Source organism: Antrostomus carolinensis, unplaced genomic scaffold (genome assembly GCF_000700745.2).
Source record: "Antrostomus carolinensis isolate BGI_N321 unplaced genomic scaffold, ASM70074v2 scaffold3504, whole genome shotgun sequence".
NCBI lineage: Eukaryota > Metazoa > Chordata > Aves > Caprimulgiformes > Caprimulgidae > Antrostomus > Antrostomus carolinensis.
This window is the reverse complement of record NW_010309895.1, coordinates 1-13,447: the sequence shown is the minus strand read 5'-3', so window position 1 is coordinate 13,447 and position 13,447 is coordinate 1. Positions and strand designations below refer to the sequence as shown.

Genomic DNA, 13,447 nt, shown 5'->3' with positions numbered 1-13,447 from the left:
TAGTGTGGATTACAGATAGATTTGAGAGAGTTAAAATCTTTTTATATAGCTTCTCAGAGTTGTAATTTATTTTAGATTTTAAAATGTCTTGTTTCCACTCTGCATACCATTAAAATAAAATACTAGCATTCATAAAGTTTCTTTGGATGTGTTTCTTGTGTGCTCTGTTCTGTGATGTGTAGAATGTCAATTAAATTCTTCAGAATAGTGCTGCAGCAATATTAAAGTTAATGAGCACTGATCTTTCAGGCTGCATTAAGTATCTGTTATAATTATGTGGTACTTCTAATACATATGTAGATATATCTTGCTTCTGTTAGTAATTGTGTCAGCTTCATTCAGAATATGCAACACACTTCCACAAATGGATCCCCTAGTAACATTGCTGAATTGGCTTGAGTGCAGACACATGGAAATGAGCATAGGAAGAAGCCAATAAATTTTAAAGCCTTGCTTTTCAGCGGTGTACTCTGTTGGTTGGTTTTTTGTTTTTGTTTTTTCCCCTGTGGTGCATATTGATGTGACTAGGGCTCTGCTCGCTTTTGGCTTTCTGTTCTTAAATAAGATAAAAGTAAGTCTTTTTCTGGCTCTGGTTTGTTCCCAGGTGCCTACCATCAAAGCTGGAACCAAACCATTCTCTTGATGAGAATGAACAGTGGCTGCAACAGAGTCACTCAGGTTCTGGTGTATATTGTCTAAATGTCACTGTGCCCAGATTTTGAGTGTTTTAGTAGGAACTGCTGGGTCTGTTCTGCCTCCATTTAGAGCATTTCTGAGTTGTTTTCAGGAATGAAAAGTAGTGTGGGGTATATGTAGGCTAATACTTTACCAGAATTTGCAGATTTCTTGTCCCAGAGCTGAGAAACTTGTGATGCATGCTAAGCTTTGATTGTCTTTATAGAAAGGGCTAACATCTCTGATTTAAAAAATACAAACCATCACAATCTCTCTCCCCTACAATTGCTTTATTTTGAATTCATTGATTATTTAATACTATTTCTTTTAGATCTGGAAAGATGGTATTTGGACCAGCAAACCTAGGAGAAGGTGCAATAAGAAACTTCATTGCAAAGCATCGTTGTAACTCTTGCTGCAGGAGGCTGAAACTTCCTGGTATGAAAAGTAAAGATTCATTTTTAATCTTTGTATAACTTTTTAAGTACAAGGAAGTAAAGGCCTAGGCATGCTATAAAGACAAGTACTGAAATTCTGTTGAGCTGAAAGATTATAGCAGGCACACTCTCTTGGTGCAAAAGTGGATATGAGGATATTGCTCTTTTACCTTGCTTTTTTGCCCAGAAACCTGTAAGGGTTGGAGCCTATCAACCTGGTATTAGCATTCAGCACAAAACCTTCTACCCATTGAATTGTTTCCCTTACTTTTCAAAATGGTAGCTCGTTTTCCCAGGGTCATGACTACAGATAAAATCAGCAATAATTTTTAGAATGAGAAAGAGTAATGATCTAAAAATTGGCAGTGCATTAGCTAGGGAACAACTCACTGGAGGTTTCCTGGCCCTGGGATAGAGTACTATACACTACAAACCTTACTTCTTAGTTGGTTTGCCTGTTGCTGATGTTAGATTTGACAGAATGTGCTTCTGTTTGATGTGGGGCAGATTTAAAAGACTCAAAGCCAAAATAGATTGCTATTCTGGATTAATTTCCACCCATCTATTTTTTCTAGGGGAAAGCTCCTTCCTTTTGTTGCCTACATGGAGCAATAATTGTCGTTCGCTTCTGAAACAGAAACTGCAGTGTTATAATTTTTCGTTATTTGGCTGTGGCAGCTAGAGATAACAGAGGGAAAAATCAGCTGAGTGAATACAGTCTGGGAAGGGTCATTCACATCAGCTCACACCATTTTGGGTCCTCCTATGGCTCTCATCTTCCTGGCTCTTATTTGCCCTGCTGCAGATTTTCTTCCTCCTGGAAACAGCTAACAGGCTACCACTGGTCACTGGGCCGGACACTGCCTAAGGTGTACATGCTTTTCGAACATTTACTTGGCTGCATCATTGAATTTATTTTCTTGCCATAGATTTGAGAAGAAGTGACTACACACTAGAAAGGGTCAGTCCAGCCTTTGAAACAGAAATGGAGACAAGCATCAGAGGAGCAGACAATGCAGACGAGCCTCTGGAGTATGACACGCGACTGTGAAGCAGTAGCTGTGAGCAGAGTCCATGGGTCTGCATGCTTGAAAATGTGTCCCTTATCACCACCATGGGTCAGTCCAAAAGAACAAAATGCAGGTATCTGGGTGCAAAAATCTGTCTACCCTCCACGGATCCTACAGGCAAGGAATTTAAAAAAAATTACCTTTATTTACTCCTCTTCTGTGCACTTGTGGTGGTCTTTCTTGTACAGTTCAGTGAATTGGCAGAAGCAAGTCACACCTTAGCTGAATGAACTGTCTCATCAGTGCCTTTTTTTGTTGTTTGTGGGTGGTTTTTTTTTTGTTTTGTTTTTTTTTTTAATAATATGGATTATGGTTCCAAACTGTGCTTCTTAGGAAAATGATTGTGACAAGCGTATTTCCAATGGGGAATGATTTGATGTTTCTCTCTCTGCTCTTCAGTAAATAACTGAATGTGTACACACATGCAAATAATTCATTTTCAGAGGCAGAGCCCACTCAGCACAATGTTCATTTTTCCCTGGGCATAGGAGGCTCTCCAGGAAATTGCAGAAATACTGGTTTCCCTTTATTGTTGTTTTTGATGCAGAAACAAACCAAGAATGTATCAGTAATGAATTAGTGGTTTAAACAATAGTCACTGATACAACAGATAGACTGAAAATTCTTGTGGGAACTTCACCTTGAATTCTTTTCACATACCAAGAACAAGTTAAACAATAAAGCATTAGATTATTGGACCCACAATTTGAGTAGATGAAGCTGATAAATCTTTGATCTTTAAGGCAAATGTAAAGAATAATCTTGAACGTGGTTCAACTTTTAACCAGAACTTTCCTTTCTTTATAATATTATAGCTTCAGAATGTTTTGACATTGTAATTGGCAACAAAGATTTTAGAAGTCACAAAGAGTAATATGTGCTATTTGATATTTAATTTAGAATCATAGAATCATTTTTGTTGGAAAAGACCTCTAAGATCTTCAAGTCCAACCAAAAACCTAACTCTACCAAGTCCACCGCTAAACCATGTCCCTAAGCACTTCATCTACACATCTTTCAAATACCTACAGGGATGGTGACTCCACCACTTCCAAGGGCAGCCTGTTCCAATGCTTTACAAACCTTCTGGTGAAGGGATTCTTCCTAATATCCAGTCCAAACCTTCCCTGGCACAACTTGAGGCTGTTTCTTCTTGTCCTGTCACTTGTTACTTGGGAGAAGAGACCAACACCCACGTCGCTACACCCTCCTTTCAGGTAGTTGTAGAGAGCAATAAGGTCTCCCCTCAGCTTCCTTTTCTCCAGACTAAGCAACCCCAGTTCCCTCAGCTGCTTCTCATAAGACTTATGCTCTAGACCCTTCACCAGCTTCATTGCTCTCCTTTTGACATGCTCCAGCACCTCAATGTCTTGTAGCGACTAGCCCAAAACTGAACACAGTATTCAAGGTGTGGCCTCACCAGTGCCAAGTACAGGGGGTCGATAACTCCCCTACTCCTGCTGGCCACACCATTTCTGATACAAGCCAAGATGCTATTGGCCTTCTTGGCCACCTGGGCACACTGCCAGCTCATATGCAGCGAGCTTTCAACCAACCACCCCAGGTCCTTTTCTGCCTGGCAGCTCTCCAGCCACGCTTCCCCAAGCCTGTAGCACTGCATGGGGTTGTTGTGACCCAAGTGCAGGACTCAGAATTAGCCTTGTTGAATCTCATGCAGCTGACCTCAGCCCATCGATTCAACCTGTCCAGATCCTTCTGCAGAGCTTTCCTACCCTCAAGCAGATCAACGCTCCCGCCCAGCTTGGTGTCATCTGCAAACTTACTGAGGTTGCACTGGATCCCCTCATCCAGATCATTGATGAAGATATTAAACTGAACTGGCCCCAACACTAATCCTTGGGGAACACCTTTTGTGATGGAACGTCAACTGGATTTAACTCAATTCACCACAACTTGTTGTTGTCAGTGTCAGGCTGTAGGTAGGACTTCTGTCTACAGTGGTGCAATTATATGCATGGTTTTGCAGCATATGCATCTGTTTCAGTCCATGTCATCTGATTTCAGTGGAAGTTCACAAAACACAAAAATCAATAATGTGCAATATGATTTTTCTAGAATAAAGATTGACATTAAATGCTCAGCAGAAATATCTCTAGTACAACTAGTGTAACAAATCATTACACATCTATCATTAAGCAACTTTGTCCTTTTGTATTGAGAAATACCTAATGTTGAAATGTAAGTCAACAGAAACCTTATATTTGAATAAGAAAAAAAATCCTGTTTCCACCACAGCTGATAGTAAATTTTGATGTGTAAGGGGCTATTTGTTATAATCTATCATTAGTTTGGTATATTTAGAAAATGTCTATGTACACGTAGAAATTAGAAGTTATGTGTTCCCAGTGTTTATATTGTTTATGATATTGACGATGACATTGAAGTAATGACCCATACTATGTTGACCTGAAAAGCCTTCAGTTCCTGAGAGCATCCTGAAGAGATTCGTCTACTTTTTATCTTTTTAAAAGTGGTTTTATAAGATTATTTTTGTGGAAAACCTCCATCTTTCTCCTTATTAGATAATACGATTCATTTTCAAAAAAGGCACTTCCCTTTGGCTTTTTTGGAAGCAATTCAATGTATCAGAAGGTTCAACTTGTCTGTCAAAGAGATTGTTTAATTGCATCTCTACAAAATGACAACGTATTTTGATCCCTTTGCTAGTAAGGTAGTAGTTCTACTTCCAGTGATTATCATCTCAAAATTTGGCTTTAGGGAGATATGTGCTTACATGCATATATATATACTTTAAAGACAGAATTTTCTCTAAAGGATCTTTAACTGTTAGTATGCCTTTAAGTTCAGTTAAGTTAAATGACATATAAATATAACTTTGAAGGCAAGGACAATCTAAGTTCTGCCCTGATAGTGTTATTTTCCTCAGTTATTACCATAAATTCTGAATACATACGTATTAGACACAAAAAATAAACTCCACACCAAGCTAGGCCTGAGTATCTTTTGTTTCTTTTGCAGTTTTGAAGGTATGCACAAGTCATACTTCATATAATCTTTCTTGACAACCCTCCTGTTGCCTTCAAGAGTGAGTGGCTTCTGCATTCATAGCAATACTTATGATAATTCTTACAGTATATAGCTCAGTGTAGATTTGTTTTACTCCTTAATATGTACCCATCAAGGTGCATACTACCTTCTCCTCAACTCGAGGGTCCTTGCAAGATACTGATCTGTGTTAAAATATAGTTGATAAAATATATTTGGTATTTAATCTTGCTCAGTGTGAAGTAGTAATGTGTTGAAACAAGAAAAGGAGGCATTTGAAATTGTTCCATTATATACTTGTATCCTAGCAGTATTTTTTCCATGCCTGGAGACACTAAGTTGAAAAATTCCAGTGATTCTGCTGGCTAATTAATTTTGCCTTACCTTTCTTTTTGCACTGTTTTGGAAGGGTTGATTTACATTTCACTGAACTGCACATTTGGGTACATGGGTGTAGACCTTTCCCTCCTCAACTTTATCATAGCTTGGTAATAAATTATAATGAAAATAATTTGAAAAAATTATATTTATTTCTTTTGAGTCCTTGTTGTCTTTCTTAGTACAAATTCTGTACATCCTTTAAATTGTCTTTTGATGTCTAAATACTGACATCAGATTGAAGCCTGTGCCCACTGAAAACATGACAAAACCTCAGCAGCCTTTAATGGGAACAGCAATAAACCCATACTGAAACTATGGTGCATGTGGAATGAAAGGTATGCAGAACAAGGCTCTTTCTCTAGCTGCTTGACAACTAGTGTGGAAGAGGAAATCTTGCATGTCAAACTGTAGTTTTCTGATTATTACTTTTTTTTTTTTTTTTTTTTTTTTTTTCCTTCAAAGCACATTCAGGGATTTATTTTGTACTTCTAGTGGATTCAGGAAAAAAGTCCTGCTTTCTTTGCTCAAATAAGTCAGGCAGTAAAGTTCTGAAAAAAAAATTGAAACCAAACTATTTATAAACTCACATTTTAAGACAAACTTAGAAGAAGCTTACTTAGGAATTCAGTTGAGATTACTGAAAGAAAAATGTGTTTCTGGCAGCTCCTGCATTGAAGATGTAGCTTAAACATATGAAAAATATTCAGAAATTGCAAGCCTCATTCTCAGGAAGGCTTTTTTTCATTTCTTTTATTCATAGTTGAGGTGTATTTGGGGTTATTAATTTATTGTTAGTTCAGTAAAGACAGAGGGGATATTACATCTATATTTTCTACAAATGGATAAGTATTTGTTGTGGTTTTGTCAATCTATTTTATCCTGTTTGAAAAGAATAAAACCAAATTTTCAAGATGTTTCTGTTCTTCACCAGTGTAGAATTAAATAATATGTTTCCAAGCACTAAGGAAACAGGTTAAAATAACATACAGAAAATAATGCAGTTATTTTTATTTTTAATCTCAAGGTAATAAACAGTTAGCATTTCCATATTTATCATATGGTTACGAGCACTCCTTTTGTTTTAATGGTGCAGTAACATTAGTTTCTATTCTTGTAGTCAATATTTTTGCAACAAGAATATTTCTACACCTATCCCATAAATAAAAATTTCTTCTTATGGAAGCAGAAATTAGATGCTTTCTGAGATGTTTTATTTGTTTATTAGATCATAGTTTATTAGGTGTTCAATAAACTTTGGATTTTTTGAGTTGAGACAGATGCTCAGTTCTTAGAAAATTTGTTAGTTAGTAAACCAAATCACTGTTGCAGATTTAAGAAAAATAAATACTATCGCTTTAATATGAAAGTCTTATTTTTTACTCTAACTCTAGATCTGTGATGTAAAAAGCCCCTAGTGTAAACAATGAGCTGATACAAATGAATGGCATTCCATTGGCTTAATTGTCAGTTGTGTTGTTTTATATCAACTACCTTTTATATCTGTTCTCCATCCTTAGGATGTTGATGCCAGTCACTTTTTGCTTGAAAAAGTGATCCCAGAAATAAAGAAAAACCTGTCTGGAATGACCCAGGCTTTCACATCAGCTGTGATCACATCAGAGTTGTCAGCCCTCTTGCAAGATCTGTTATTGCTTTTCAGCTTTTCTTTACCGTACTTGTTATATCTTGAATTATCCTGGAAGACAGTTTGATCCCCTATTTTATGGTAACTGTTGCTGGGGAAGATAAATTCAAACTAAAATAAAATAAAAGCTATTTTTCTCTTTGATATTGGAGGGTTTGTAAACAGCTGCAATGCTCTGTTCTTTTGCCTAGCTGGCATTCGTTCTGTTTGCAGGGACAGACCAAATAAACTAGTGTTTAAGGACCCAAATAACCTGATTCCATTTAGATGTTGGTGTGCAGTTATGATGAAGTGCTGAAGATTAAAGAAGAAAAATCAGAGAAAATTCCTGCAGAAAAGCAGTGACTTTGTTGCCTGAAGAAAGTCTGTCTGTGTCCTTTGTGTCAGGGATTTAGGTAGATGGCTAAAACCTTCAATTTCTCAGGTTGTCATTGAACAAATACAATTTGGGTTTTGATGCTGTGCAGGCAGCCCAGCATAGCCATGGCTGGCAGAATGGAGAAGGAGATGAAAGAGGAGGAGGAGGAGGGAGAGGAGGAAAAGGAGGGGAAGTTGAGACACAAAGAACAGTCTCTGACTTCTGAGCCTTTCTCTTGCTATTTTTTCCTGACTGTGAACTCTAATCCTGCAGAGATACTGCCCACATTACCTTGTTTCTGTGGTCTGCAGCATGAGGCAGTCTCTGCTAAAACATAGAGCATTTGTGTGTACCATGCATCCCAGGTGGCCTGGTTTCAACAGGAAAGTGTCTCACCTGATGATGAAAAAAGAGGTGCTTTTCCTCAGTTGACTCCTGCTATGAATCTGAAGTATTACCTGACCTCTGAAAATGTCTGAGCAGCAAACTGTCATGAAACATGAACTAGGACAAACTGCTCCATTAAATCAGCTCTGAGCTTTAACCTCACAATACACTGGAGAGTGAAATTCGGCAGGATTGTGAAATCCTAGCCGGGAAATGAGAAGAATATTCAGTTTCGGATAACCTCTGCGTACCAGCTCAGATTAGTAGCTAGCTGTGTATGACCATGTTCCACAATATAGAGAATGGATTTCAACTGAGATGACCAGTAAATGCTGAGATTAAACTCAAGCTACATAGGTTGCCCCAAATCAAACCAGGAGCTGACCTCACCTGAACCTGAAGCACAGTGAAAGTGTTGGATCTGGCTGAGCTCAACTGACTGTTGGTCAAGATGAAAGTACAAGATGACCACAGATTATCCCAGCCTGCATCCACCTAGGGAAGGAGATTTGAACTCTTGTGGCAATCCTCAAATTAGGTCTGTAGCTGAAATTAAATAGGCATAAACACAGAAGAAGAGCTTACTATGATCACTCTAAATCTTTAAAAAGCACAAAAGGGCTAGGATTGACCTGCAAGGAACCTTAGGACAGTACAGAAGCAGAATATGTCCACAAAATAGTGAAGAAAGATGAGGCCTAAAATGGTTCTCAGATGTCTTCTGTGCATCAAATTACGATATTAGGGAGAGGGGGCATAAATTTAGAGGTCCCATTGCACAGCAGCTGACCAAGGAGAGCAAGTGAGGTCCAGGGTGGTCTTCAAAGACCCCATAACAGCAAATGAAAGCTAGACATGGACACAAATTACCCCTGTGCTACTAACTGTATTTAAGGTTGGCCTCAAGTGACTCTAAGGAAGTGTGGTCTGGATTAACTTGAGATGGCTTCTGGGCACCAAAGAAGTCCAGGCTGACCTCAAATTATCATTTATGGTAACTAATTGGAATTATGGTTGATCTCAGATGACTCCTCTGCAGGTTATTTGGTTCTGAATTTGACTTCAACTAAGTTGTGGAACAAAAACAAGGGCCAGGGTGACCCCAGGCAATTTATTGTGTTTTAAAATGACCTTCAATGACCCCAAGCATCAAATGAGAACAAAGTTGACCTCAGATGACCCTCAAGCAGATCATTGGACATCATGTTGTCCTCAGGTGACTGCTTTTATCTAGCACAATTTGCTAGCATGTTGACCTAAGATGAGCCTTGAGACTCAAGGAAGGGCCAGTTGAACCTCAAGTGACTTCCATAAGTAATTAGAACTCATGTTTACATGAACTGACCTGTGCCACAACCATGAGAGTTGTCCTTGGATGACTCTGCAGTGAGAGATGCATCTGAAGTTGAACTCCGATGACCTCAGACAGGAAACAAGGACTGTAATTGACCTCTAATGACCCCTTGGCACCAAATGAGGGCCAGGCTGACCTCAAATGACAAACTAAGCAATTAATTGGATCCCAGATTTACCTTAAATGATCTCTGGACACTGAACAAAGGCTGCACTAACCTCGCATGAACCCTAACAGGCTCTGACTGACCTCAGATGAATCCTGGCTGCTTAATTGGATCTCAGGCTGACCTTAAATGATTGCCCCTCCTCCAAATGAGAACAGTGTTGACCTTAATGGACCCCTGTGAAGGTAATTGGACGTCAAGTTGACCTCAGATGATCCTGGGCTCCAAACAAGAGCCTAGGTAACCTCAAACAACACCTTGCTTATACCTGCGTCTCATTATGATGTCAGATGACCCCCACCCCAGACAGTTTAATTAGCCCACAGGTTGACCTCAGATGACCTTATGGCAGTTAATTAATCCACAAATTTACCTTAGATGGCCTTCCTGAGTAGCTATGGTGACCTCCAGTGATCACGGGCAGGTTCATTGGTTCTCATGTTAACCTCAAATGACCTCAGGCAAGTACTTGGATCTCATGTCCTCCTTAGATGACACTTAGCCTCTAACTGTATCTCAAGATGCTTTCAAATGACACCTAAGAAGGAAATGGGGGCTGATAATTGGCTTTAAGTGACTCCCAAATAGGTAAATGGCTTTCATGTTGATGTCAAATGACCCCAGGTTGCAAAAGCAGACCCATTTGGCCTGAAATTACTTCTAAGCAACTAAATGGATCTCGGTTTACTTCAAATGACACCTAGGCAGCATGCAACTACTGTTGATCTCAAATGATCCACTTGTTGACTGGTTGCATTTCCAGTTAACCTAGATGACCCCTGGGCAAAATAGGAGGGCTGTTTTCGCCTTGAATTGACATGAAGGTAGACCTCAGATTACTCCTGTGAAATTCACTAGATTTAAATTAGACTTTAAATGACCTTTTAGACAGGAAATAAGGGCTGTGATTGACTTTGCATGACTCCTTGCATAGATAATTGTCTCTGAGGTTGACCTGAGATGGCTTCTGGTCAGGCAATGAGAGCTGGCTGACCTTGAGTGACCTGTGTGCAGCTAGTTGCATCTCACATTGACCTCAGATGATCTCAATAGAGCAAATGACATCCAGGAATGTCCTTGGTTTATATAAACATAGATTAGCTCAGTTTATAAGTGTCCTCTGAAGCTCGTATAGTCAAACTGCACAAAGCAATTACAGTTAGATCATGTTGCTCATGCCCTTTCCCAGGTAAATTTTTCGTCTTTCCAACAAAGAAGATTTCACAACTTTTATTGACTACCTGTTTCAATATTTGATCACTCTTGCTTTTTCCTTTAAAAAAAGGTTTCCATGTATCTGATTGCAATTTGTTTCAAGCTGTGTCCACTGCACCTCTTACTGTGGGGCTCCTAGAGGACCCGAGCTACATTTTCTGCTGGCTTCACACCCATCTGTTGGTGTGTTTCTTGCTGCTGATAGATCTAATTGCCAGGCAGTGATGAGGCAGGTCTGACATTGAGTTATGCAGATCTGGGTCCAGCCAGGTACAGAGCAGGTGCAGGCAGAAAGCAAGCTTGAGGGCCTCAGCTCCCAGGAGAAGAGACAGGGTCCCCCAAAACATTTTTTGTCACATAGCTCTTTTCACAGTGATTGGATCCCAGGTTACAGCTGCACAGCGTCAGAGCAGATGCACCTTAATTGCTGCATATGAAGGGAAGAGATCATAGACCCTGCTGGTGCAGTGACACCCTTTTTACCACAAAACCACTCTGTTAGGTCCTGTTAGCTTTTTCGTTCACTAAAAATACAGAATCTCAGATATTTTTTTTTAATTATTTTTTTTTCCCACGAAAATCATCAGGTCCTTTTCTGCAAAGCTGCTTCTCATCCAGCTGGCCTCCAGCCTGTACAGCTACATGGAGTTAGTCCACCCCATGTGCAAGACTGCATTTGCTTCTTCACACTTCACAACGATCCTGCAGGCCTACTTTTTTTCAGCCTGTCTGTGTCTGTCAAATAGCTGGTGCATCATCTACTTTTCTCAATTTGTTATCTTACATTAGCTTGCTAAGAGCACACTCTATCCAGTCAGGCTGGTTGTCTACCTGTAATTTTACCTAATTTTTGACAGACTTACTAACTGTTCTGTTTCCTCAGCAATCTGAACTGAGACTATGTGGCTGGGCCTGGGACCTGTGGACATGAGGCAAACTGGAGGTACAGCTGACTTCAAACAACCCGAGTGGTAAAAAATGAGAGTTTTTTTCTACAAGGGACCACAGTGTGTCAGACTGAGGACAGTAGTTTACTTCAGGTGACCTCTGATCAAAAACACGTGGGCAGCATTTAAAATTAAAGAACCTCTGACTGATAAATTGGTGTAATATTTGAGCTCTTCTGTGTATTGCATTTAAGAAGAGAGCAGAAAGAGAGAGATCATGCTGGGCATGAATCCCTGGCTGCACTCAGTCTCAGGTAACTGCTTCATACAAAAAAAGACAAAGTCTTTCCATTTCCATGGCCCTTGTTCAATAGAGTGTAGTTGTGCTTAACTGCAGCTAACTGCTCTGTATACAGATATGGCAGGAACTGATCTCTGTTGATCCCAAATAGCAAACTATATCTCTCAGGAGCTGCCCTTTACTGATAGCTGTGGGGGGAACTATCAGTATGTTACTTCAGAGAACCTTAGGTCACAGAATTCATCAGTGTTTGATCTCCACCAGTCTCCTCAGCAAAAGACTAAAGTAGTATTTGACCTGAATATATCTTTAAGCATGAATTTTTTTATTTGGTTAGCTTAATTTATCTCCACTATCAAAATGTGTCTCACTTGTTGACCTCAGATAATCCCTGGGCAGCATAAGTAGTAGATAGGTTGATATCTGTTGTGTCTTACCAGCAATCTAGAACAATAGTGAAATTATGCCGATCTAATGACAACGTTTTGGGCAGGTGGGTTTGATAATACATCTACATATGAAAATAGGGCAGCGATTGTTCTTGTTTGGGCCCTACACATATTTATTGGATCAGAAATTGATATTCATTGACCTTTGAGCCATCAACTAAGGCAGGCATTGACCTCCAGCTACCCAGTGCTAGCCACAGGTGACCTCAGAAGGGTCCAGTGAGAAAGGTCTGTAGGACTTTATGTGATCACTGTAGAGATGGTTAGTGATAGTTCATTTCAGCTAAACTGAATGTATCTATTAATTTTTACCAGTGTTTCCTGTGTAGCAAACTGGGACATGAGCTTTGGACTTATGACCCCTGAGCCCAAATGTGGGACATAGAATAGGATTTAATTTCACATTGTCTCTGAATAATTAACTGAAGGAGTAATTGACCTCATATGAGTCCTTTGAATTGAAGTAAATGACCCTGAAGCATCCTAAGCAGCAAAATAGTGCAGTGATCCAACTGTAGCCTGCACCCATAGTAAACTTCACTTAACTCCGCTGCAGGAGGTGGTGGCAGGATATGATCTCAGTTGATGGCCCGTCTCTCACATCTGAATTTTGAGATTTAAATTAGGCCATCATGTTGAAAGTTGGTGACATCCGAACAGCAAACAGATGCTGGCAGCTTGCTCAAGAGAATTTGAGCACCAAAGCTCATTGGAGCTTAAGCTCAGATTTCTTTCTTGCTTATTAGAACATATGTCTGCAAGTGACTTCTTATGAACATGAATAGGAAACTGGACCAGGCAGCTGCAGTTCCTGAGGTTGCCTTCTACCAGCTGTGGCAGGCAGTCTGATGATTGGCATGTGGAATCCCTGTTTTATTCTAGAATATTCTGGAATCCCTGTTTCACTGCAGCTGCAAAATCAACATTTCAATATTCTGAACTGAGGACTCTCAAAATGTCACAGAATCACAGCATGTTAGAGATTGGAAGGGACCTCGAAAGATCATGCAGTCTAACCCCCCTGCCAGAGCAGGGTCACCTACAGTAGGTCACACAAGAACCGCTGGGTTTTGAATGTTTCCAGAGAAGGAGACT

The 13,447-nt window shown here is 39.7% G+C and overlaps 1 protein-coding gene across 1 annotated transcript in view; it reads left to right on the top strand.

The window, feature by feature from the left end:
* TRPM6 (transient receptor potential cation channel subfamily M member 6) overlaps positions 1–2,163 on the top strand; it is a gene marked incomplete at its 5' end in the record, with an annotated part of 57,308 nt that extends 55,145 nt beyond the window's left edge. Inside the window, 2 exons of the mRNA XM_029084550.1 lie at positions 1,007–1,113; positions 2,042–2,163. Of these exons, the coding sequence (XP_028940383.1) occupies positions 1,007–1,113; positions 2,042–2,163 (229 nt within the window). The remainder of the gene's footprint in view (positions 1–1,006; positions 1,114–2,041) is intronic.
* Positions 2,164–13,447: the final 11,284 nt, after the last annotated feature.